The 9,033-nt window shown below is 54.0% G+C and overlaps 2 protein-coding genes across 2 annotated transcripts in view; one reads left to right on the plus strand and one right to left on the minus strand.

The window, feature by feature from the left end:
* The window catches only part of ACOT8 (acyl-CoA thioesterase 8), a 15,019-nt gene extending 8,864 nt beyond the window's left edge, over positions 1 to 6,155 (plus strand). Inside the window, exons 3-6 of the mRNA XM_077766392.1 lie at positions 1,503 to 1,728; positions 3,577 to 3,734; positions 4,301 to 4,495; positions 5,913 to 6,155. Of these exons, the coding sequence (XP_077622518.1) occupies positions 1,503 to 1,728; positions 3,577 to 3,734; positions 4,301 to 4,495; positions 5,913 to 6,031 (698 nt within the window). The 3' untranslated portion in view covers positions 6,032 to 6,155. The remainder of the gene's footprint in view (positions 1 to 1,502; positions 1,729 to 3,576; positions 3,735 to 4,300; positions 4,496 to 5,912) is intronic.
* Position 6,156: 1 nt separating this feature from the next.
* SNX21 (sorting nexin family member 21) overlaps positions 6,157 to 9,033 on the minus strand; it is a 4,960-nt gene continuing 2,083 nt past the window's right edge. The window contains exon 3 of the mRNA XM_077766379.1: positions 6,157 to 7,219. Coding sequence (XP_077622505.1) covers positions 6,545 to 7,219 — 675 coding nt within the window. The 3' untranslated portion in view covers positions 6,157 to 6,544. The remainder of the gene's footprint in view (positions 7,220 to 9,033) is intronic.

A 9,033-nucleotide genomic window follows, 5' to 3' on the forward strand; every position in this document is an offset into this window, starting at 1 on the left:
TTTGGTTGGTAGGGACAAGGGAAAGGTGGGGTCCTTCCCAGTGCCTAAAATCAGACTGCACATGTAGCTGTTTCCAGGATCTGGACTCTGACCTTGAGGACGCGTTCCCCCCACCCCCCCCAACTCCTGCATTGGCATCCCGCAGCCCTCCGAGCAGACCGGCTAGCTTCAGACGGTGGTGTCTGTTGCTGTTGAATGAGCCTCCAGTGCCCCACTGGCTCCCCGTTTGGTTGACGGTGGAAGAAGCAAATGATTCCTGAGACCTTCTTTCATCTAAAAATTCAAAATCATCCCCAGGACGTCTCACTGCCAAGGTGTCAGAGCTCTCCAACCCGGGCCTGACTCAGACACTGAAGGACTTAAGGGNTTTCCATGCTCCGCTGGGGATGCAGACATCCAGAAGAGAAGGGCCAAGGGGACTGCTCTTTCCACTTAGGATGGAGTGACTGACTGACAGCAGGCTTCTTAGGGAAGGAATAGTCAGACAGGCAATGGCCAGACTGTCTATAAACACAGAATTCTGATCCACAGTTGGCAGCAAGCCGCACAGGCAGCCGACCTCCTGTCTACACGTCAGACTTGTAAGAAGTCAGACCACCATCTCCAGCAACCGGCCCAGGAAGCCCAGCCATAGCCCCTATAACGACCAGCCCCAAACAACCAAAACTTGATTAATTTTTGTCCCCAGTTCAACTTAGGACCAACCAGACAAAGCCAAATACGTGCACCAGTTACATAGATGCCGTTTCTAGTTTGGCTCCTACAGATTCCTTGTGCCAACAGCTTCCGATCGTGGCATATAGTGTATCTTTATTGGCTATCATGCTTTCCCACTTCTCTGCCTGCTTTTGAGCTTCTGCCACACATAAGTGATGGTGCCTGACTCCCTTGCTATACTAAATTCTGAATAAATAGCCTTTTCAGCTTGTTCTTAAAAAAAAAAAAAAAAAGGCAGCAGGCCAGAGTTACTGACCTCTGATCTAGAATAATAGTATTGGACTTGATCCCAGTCACAGATGAAGCAAGACAAAAGCTGGGATTATTTATTTTCTTTAGCAAACACTTAATAGAGCACTTACTATGTGCTAGATGTTCTAAACACTTTACAACTGTGGTTAATCTAATTATCATTAAAATACTGAGAGGTATAAGCGCTGAGGATCCCTATTTTACAGATGGGTAAAATGCTCAGAGGTTGGATGATTTTCCCAAGGCCACACAGCCAGTGGGTGGCAGGCCCAGGATTTGAACGCAGGGAATCTGGCCATGCCCCTGTTCTGTGCTACAGAGAGAGAGAGAAGCTCCGCTTGTCCCAGAGCATCTGGATGACAGGGTCTGGTATTGTCCCTGTATCCCCGGTCCCTGGGCTGGAGCGGGCCTCAGTCAATTGCTACAGAGCAGAAAAGGAATAGAGAATGAGTAGCAGAGGGACCTGCCCAGCCGTTAATGACCGGTCCCTTGGAGCTCCCTTGGGCTCACTGCATCCCTTGTGCCCGCTGCAGGGGACCCGAAGGTGCCTGTGCTCTACCAGGTGGAGCGGACGCGAACAGGGACAAGCTTCTCCGTGCGCTCTGTGAAGGCCGTGCAGCATGGCAAGCCCATCTTTATCTGCCAGGCCTCCTTCCAGCAGGCTCAGCCCAGCCCCGTGCAGCACCAGTTCTCCATGCCCACGGTGCCCCCCCCGGAAGAGCTGCTTGACCATGAGGCCCTCATTGACCAGTATTTAAGGTGAGAGACCCGGAGGTTCCAGCGCGACTGCAGCTGTCACCTGTTGGTGGGTCGTGGGATCCATTTTAAAACTCTAGGGGAAAAAACCCCAACCCTTTTATATGTATATGTGTGTCTATATGTACACATATATAGAAAGAGAGAGGGTGGGGGGCAGGGAAGAGGGACCAGGAAAGACAATATTGGGGCATATCGTGTAGTAAGGGTAAGAACCCTTTTGTGAAACTTTAGTTTCAGTCGTGTGTGTTGCGGTGTGTGTAGTAGGTGTGCGTAGGCAGGTGTGTTGGGTCACGATGTAAACGCAGAGCTTATTCAGCCAGTTCAGGCACTGTTGCAGCTTTACTGGTTGTTCACAGACTGAAATACTTTTCTAATTACTTGGTGAGTCCCCCCCGGTCCCTGAGCGATCCCTTTCCTCCTCTGGGGTCACTTGTAATCCAGCAGCCTAGGAGTTCATGCCAGGCAGGGGTGATGGTCCCCGCTGCCTTTGCCTTCATGTGGGTTAAATATTTTGAATATCGCCTGGTAAAATAGGTTTCTTCCTCGGATCGCAGCTAATAACGTTGGAGAAGTGCTGCGGCCGGGGAGAGGGCTCTGGGTCTGGACACGGGACAGAGACAACGGATTCTGGCCAGGTCTGTGCCTCTGTTAGCGCTCGCCTGCTATGTGACTTTGCCCGACTCCCCAGCCTCTCAGAGCCCTGCTTCTTCATGCGGAAGATGGGAATGGCCATGTTTGTTGTGGGTACTTCACAGTTGTGTAACAAGCGGAGCTCCCGTGTCCTGTGCAGTATGTGGGGATGGGTACTGATGGCATGGATGTGGGTTTGCTCTTTTGGTAAAGGCCTGGGTTCAAATCTAGACTCTCTGCTAGCTGTGTGAGTTTGGGCAAATTGCTTTCCCACTCTGAGCCGGTGCCCATGGTTAGGAAATGGTGCTAATCCTAATTCCTCCCTCATAAAGCTGCTGTGAGGATTAAGTGAGGTAAGAGAGACGATAAGGTACTGGGTGAATGCCCCATAAATTGTTGTACCACTACTGACAGAGGAATAAGCAGAGAGCCTGGTCTGCCATCAGAGCTCAAAAATGTTTGCTGAAATAAATGGAGGACATTGTTCTTAAAGGTCCGTAAATCTAGAGCTGTGCAGTCCAACAGTGAAGCCACTAGCCACACGTGGCTGGCGGCTACTGTGGTGGAGAGTGGACGTACAGAATATTCTATCGTCACAGGAGGTCTGTGGGAGGGTGGCTGGGGGGGGGGAGGGGAGGAAATACTGGTGAAGAGCACCAGGGCTGGTTGTTACTGTGGCCAAGGGGCTTCCCTAGAAATGGGCTCCACCCCTGTGGGGACACAGTGTTCCCACTTGCTTAGGGCAACTCAGTCCAAGTTGTGCAGCCTGTTTCTGGAAGTTGAGAATAGTGAAGTGGTTAAGAGCACGAGCCACGCTGCCTGGGCCCAGACCCTGCCTTCTCCACTTGCTGAGCAAGTTACTTGGACTCTCAGAGCTTAATGCCTTTATCGGGTGCGGGTGATAATAAATAGCATCATCTCATAGGGTTGTGAAAAGTTAGCGTACACGAGATGCTTAGAATGGCACCTGTTACGGGGTGCACCTTGCTACTCCGATAGCTACTATCATCATCTACCTTTTGCAGATGGGAAGATAGGCTCACAGAGGTTACTAACTTGCCAAAGTCACATGGCTCATAAGTGGCAGAGGATTCAGACACTATCCTTTTCTGCCTGCCAGAGCGGAGGGAAGCTGTGGGGAAAAGTCGAGTCCCCATGGAGGACTGAGGGGTGTCAGAGGCAGCTCTGAAAGGCTCCCCCTTTCCCCTTTACTTTCAGGGACCCCAACCTCCAAGAGAAATACCGGGTGGGACTGAACCGAATTGCTGCCAAGGAGGTGCCCATTGAGATCAGGCTGGTAAACCCACCTACCCTGAGCCAGCTGCAGAGCATGGAGCCCAAACAGATGTTCTGGGTGCGAGCCCGGGGCCATATTGGTAAGAGGACCCTGATGAGTGGAAGAAAACACTCTCTGGAGCTCTAGGCCTGCGCCGCATATGCCCTGTATGGTGCTGGGCATGTTACTTCCCCCTCTCTGGGCCTGTTTCCTTGTCAGCCTGATGGGGAAGCTGCCTTAGCTTCTCACCAGGACCCTCTCAGTCGCTTGTATGGGGAGAAGGGGAGGGGGCTATAATAATCCTAATGTTGGCCCTTTCTGGGGACGGCTAGGCACCTGGCTGAGATTCTTCTCCAGGACCTCTGCTAACTATATGGTGCCTCTGTGCAGGCTGGAAGAAGATGCCCCTTACAGGACCCAGCGAGGGGGACTTGGGGCGTGAAGACTGGATTTCAGTCTTCACTCACCCCTGTTCTCTGCCCATCCCTACTGCCTTTGTCACCTGTCTCTCTCTGTCACACACACACACACACACCCTTTAGGCCAGGTGCCCTGATGCAGTGAACAGTCTACACATCTGTGCATGGCAGCCCCTCTCTGCCGCCTGCCTCCCTGCAGATCCTGAGCTGTAAAGCCCAGGGCTGATGGGGCTGGAACGCGTTGCAGGGGAGGGCGACATGAAGATGCACTGCTGCGTGGCTGCCTACATCTCGGACTATGCCTTCCTGGGCACAGCACTGCTGCCCCATCAGTGGCGGCATACGGTGCACTTCATAGTCTCTTTGGACCATTCCATGTGGTTCCACAACCCCTTCCGAGCCGACCACTGGATGCTCTATGAATGCGAGAGCCCCTGGGCTGGTGAGTATGGGGCCACTGGGACGAGGGTGCTGATGGTGGGGGGTAGGAAGCCTGCTTTCTTGGGTGATGCTGCCCCCCCCATCCTGTGGGGCACTGCACATGTCACTTCCTCTCCTGCCCCCTCTAGGCTCTGGCATTCTTCTCTTCAAAATGACAGGGTGAGGCTTGAGACGGGACACCCACTCAGCTTAGTGTCTGTAATAGGCAGGGAGTGCTAGGGACCCGGTCCTAGTCCAGAACCACTTCAGATTCTCTGTGTGATCTGGGGCAAGTCCCAGCTCCTCTCTGAGCCTCAGTTTCCCCGTCTAAACCAATAGGGTCACACGAGAGCAGTGGGATCTGAACCCAGTGGCCCATCAGACTGCCACTTGGGGGAGCTTTTTCAAAATAGGTTCTCAGATTCTTCCCCCAGGATTCTGACTCAGCAGGTCTTGGATAAAATTCAGGAAACTATTTTTAAGAAGGTCCCTGAGTGATAGTGCTGATTAGCCAACCTGGCTGGGGGTCAGGGCCCTCAGTAGTCTCCACGACCTGGACGCTCGTAGTGTGCAGAGAAGCCCAGACTCGCGCCATCAAGTGCCTGGTCTCAGAGCCCTGGGCTCCTTTCCAGGAACTGCTTTCCAAATGAAGAAAAGCCTTGCTTTGTAAAACAGGGACAAAACTTAAGGGATTCTATATTCAGGGAAGGGGGTATTCTTCAGTACCAATAGGATCACAACACTGGATCAACAGCCTTGCAGTCAGGATGCTTGGGTTCGGGTTTGGCCAGCTCCTTGTGGCCGAGTTCCTGAGTCTCCTGGGACTTTACTGTCTTCATCTGGAAGATGGGTTGAGGCCTGTTTCACTTGGCTACTATGAGCTCACTACTGTGAGCTCTACACTGCATAAGGGAGACTGGCAGCGCCCTTCAGAACCTTCCACCTCAGGCCCAGGGCTAGCATGGGAATCTCCAGGGAAGGAGGGGTGGCCAGACCCAATGGTGCCAGGCCCTCCCCGCACCCCCTTCTTCCTGCTAGCGGGGCAGGGGCAGCGTGGGAGTGTTTTTTCATGAATCACCACCCTGGAGGACCAGGTTTCATTTATTAGAAAGGGAAATTGCAGGTTTCCTACCACAAGCGGCCAGGGCGGGTGGCTCTATCTGCCCAGCCAGGCTACTGACCAAGACTGCCCTCAGCACTCCTCCCCCATGATTTTTTTGAGGAAGCTGGTGGATGTGTGAAAGTGCTTCCAAACTGTCGAGTGGGGTTCCCACAGGAGTTACCCCAGGGTTATAAAGGGGCACCTTGAGGTTGGAAGAGGCCACAACACTCGGTGCGCCCTTGTATGGGGCGGTCAGACCAGTGGCACCTTTTGCAAGAAGCACATTACGCTGGGCTGTGAAGGAGTGAGAAGGTCATTCTCACCTTCTTACCCACAGGTGGCTCCCGGGGGCTGGTCGAAGGGCGGCTGTGGCGTCGAGACGGCGTCCTGGCTGTGTCCTGTGCTCAGGAGGGCGTGATCCGAGTGAAGCCCTTGGCCTCAGAGAGCAAGCTGTAGCCACAGGTACCAGCTTGACCTGAGGCTTCAGGGATCGCCCTTCTCCCCCCAAACTCCTGAGGCAGGAATTACAGTCAAGGGCTGGGCCTGCTGTCCCCAAACCCAATAAAGAGACTAATAACCACTGGAGCTGCTGGCCTTTAATTCCCCTGGGCCAGGCCGCAGCCCCGCTCCAGCCCTCAGCTCCAGGACTCCAGAGGCAGGGTCCCTGGCCCTCTGGCCGAGGAAGAGGGGACACGGACCTACCCTGGGGCATTGTTCCCAGGCATTCATAAGCTGGAGAGGCTGCTTCCATCTGGCTTCCTCCCTGCACCATCCCAGGGCAACCCGGGTCGAAGCTTGTCCTGAGCCCAGCTGATGGAAGGAACATACTACCTTGATTTGCTACAGATTCTCTGTAGGATGTCCGGGGGGGTTCCCAGCACCCCCTGCAGCTGCCCAGCTGCTCTCCATGTCCTCATTGCCCCCCCCACCCATCCTGGGGCAGTGCCTCTCCCCACAGCGGCAGTAAGTCTAGTCCAGTACCTCCTTGATGAGCAATTCTTTGAGACTGGGGGGTGGCGTGGGGGTCAGGCCTGCTTCCTGCAGGGCCTGGAGGCGGGCCTCTGATTGGCGTTTGTCCAGGCCCAGGCGCCAGGAGAGCCGCACATGGGCCTCCAGAAAGGGGGCCAGCAGGGGGTGCGGGTTCTTGTCCCCCAGCAGTTGCAAGGCTCTCTCACAGCACGCCCGGGCCTCCCCAGGGTCCTCCAGCTCCTGATGGCACACCGCCAGCCCAGCCAGGGTCAGCAGAGGGCGGTCGGGGCCCGAGGGGTTGCCTAGCTGGGTCTGCAGCTGCCAGGCGTTGGCCCAGAGCGCCAGAGCCTCGCGATAGAGGCCAGTGCAGGTGAGGCCCTGGGCCCGCCGCAGCTCGGGCAGCACGAAGAAGTCCTGCAGGTCCGGGGCGTGGCGCAGCTCGGGCACGGCCTGCAGGTGGCTCAGAAACTGCTCGAAGGCCCGGCTGCGGCGGGCAATGGTCTCCGCGGTAAAGTTACGGCGCAGGCGCTTCCGGGGGAAGGAGATGGCGGCCATGGGGCCCCGGAACTGCCGCTGCAGGTTTCGGTGCAACCGTTCAAAGTCTGAGTAGCGGCGAGAGATCTGGGCCGGCTGACGGTCAGGTGGCCCTGGACCCATCACGGCGAGGGTGTAGAGCTGCGGGGAGGGTGGGGTCAGGACAGGTGTGAGTTGTCCATGCGCCCCTCCCCTCCCCGCACCCACGCTTGAAGCTCTGTCCCCCCCCACTTCGTCCCTGAGACTGGGCCCAGGAGGGTGGGAGCTGCTGGGGCAGCAGCTAGGGAGCGCAGTCCCATCTTACCTGAGGCTCGTCTGAAATGACCCAGGCCCAAGGCAGCAGGGGGAGAGAAAGACAGAGATGAGCTTCAGTGCCTGGAGCCGCCACCCCTCAGGTCCCCTCCAGGGACCACTCCCTTCCCAGAGGGTAGTTAGCTCTTCTGACAGCCCCTCTGGAAAACCAGTGGTGCGCTGAAACCCAGGCGGATTTCTTGAGTCTCGGAATCAACCTTCAGGACCAGCCTGGACGCGGAACCCCCACTTCCTCAGCCAGGTGGTTCCAACCTAGCAGAGAGGCCTTCAGAGAGACCCCAGTAGTCATCCTTGTGAAAAGGGCACTGGGCACCGCCCGAACACCTGGTCAGCGACTCCCCTCGCGGTGTGTATCCTCAGGCAAGGCAGTGCTCCCTCTTGGGTCCACTTTCCTCTCCAGTGAACGAAGCACTGGCCCAGGTCATGTCTACCCACATGTGGGATGTGTATAAATAAATGTTGGTCCTGGGATTCTTGGTGGTATGTGCTGGTGTAAATAACGCTGAATCAGAGACAGGAGGCGACTCCCCTAATTCTCTTTGAGTCCTGACTACAGATCAAGAGGCTCAGTTTGATTTTTAGAATGCACTTCTCCAACACCTCTCATCTCCACTTTGACAAGAGCACTTAGAAAGCAAATCTCTGGGCAGGGCCTTCAGGCAATAGCGTTTGCGCAGGGGTTAAGGACACGGTGTCATTTTCACTGATTTTCTTGTATTAATTTTTATGACAAAACAAGCATTTCCACATACACTGGCACTTTAAAATCTTTCGAACTTCTTGAAGACGAAAAACGGGTTCACTTAAAAATGTTAAGCAAGGAATGGTACAAAGTAGCATGTAGGCAGGACGAGAATGGTGAAGGTGGTTCTGGAAGGGCCAGTGGCTGAGAAACATGGGGCAGGATGACCGTGAAGCTGAGAACCTGAACTCGGATTAATCTCATAATGCTGAGCCACCAGATTTAAAAAGGGGGATTAGTGAGCATTAGGTGTTGAAGGTACACCAAAACCAAACCCACACTTTTTTTTTTGCTTATTTTATACTTCTCTTGAAGAGTCAGTGTACAGTAATATTTTAAAGGATTAAGTTTAACCTTAAAGAAATTTATTTTATTCTCCTTCAACTCTGCCTTCCCAAACCCTATTGGCTGCAAAATCTTTTTTTTTTTTTTTTTAAAGGAACGATTATTAACATTCCTGGAAACCAATTGTCTGCAGAATACATTTCAGGAAGCATTGGTCTAAAATGACCCCTGGTATTTATCTAGCTTTTGCTTTTAGGTTTTTTTTGGTAAAAAGAAAACATTTTATATCCATTATCTCATCTGACTTTTGTAATGTCCAGCCAAGGTAGGTAATAATGATAGTAGCTCCATTAACCGAGCACCTATTCCATGCCACGTGCTGAGCTGAGCACTTAACTAAGGAGCACGGGAAGTTTGACAGCCGAGGAAGCAGGCGCCACGAGGAGCAAAGGGCTCGAATGCTTCCCCTGAGTCTCACAGCTGGTAAATGGTCCAGCGGGGATTGAAACCCAGGCCAGTCTAATTCCACAATCTGTGCTTCTAACCCCCAGAAGTTAAATCAGGACAGAGACAGAGAAGGTCCACTGTCCCCCCCCCCCCCCCCCCACCCACCCCC

Source organism: Crocuta crocuta, unplaced genomic scaffold (assembly GCF_008692635.1).
Source record: "Crocuta crocuta isolate KB4526 unplaced genomic scaffold, BGI_CrCroc_1.0 scaffold71, whole genome shotgun sequence".
NCBI classification, from domain to species: domain Eukaryota; kingdom Metazoa; phylum Chordata; class Mammalia; order Carnivora; family Hyaenidae; genus Crocuta; species Crocuta crocuta.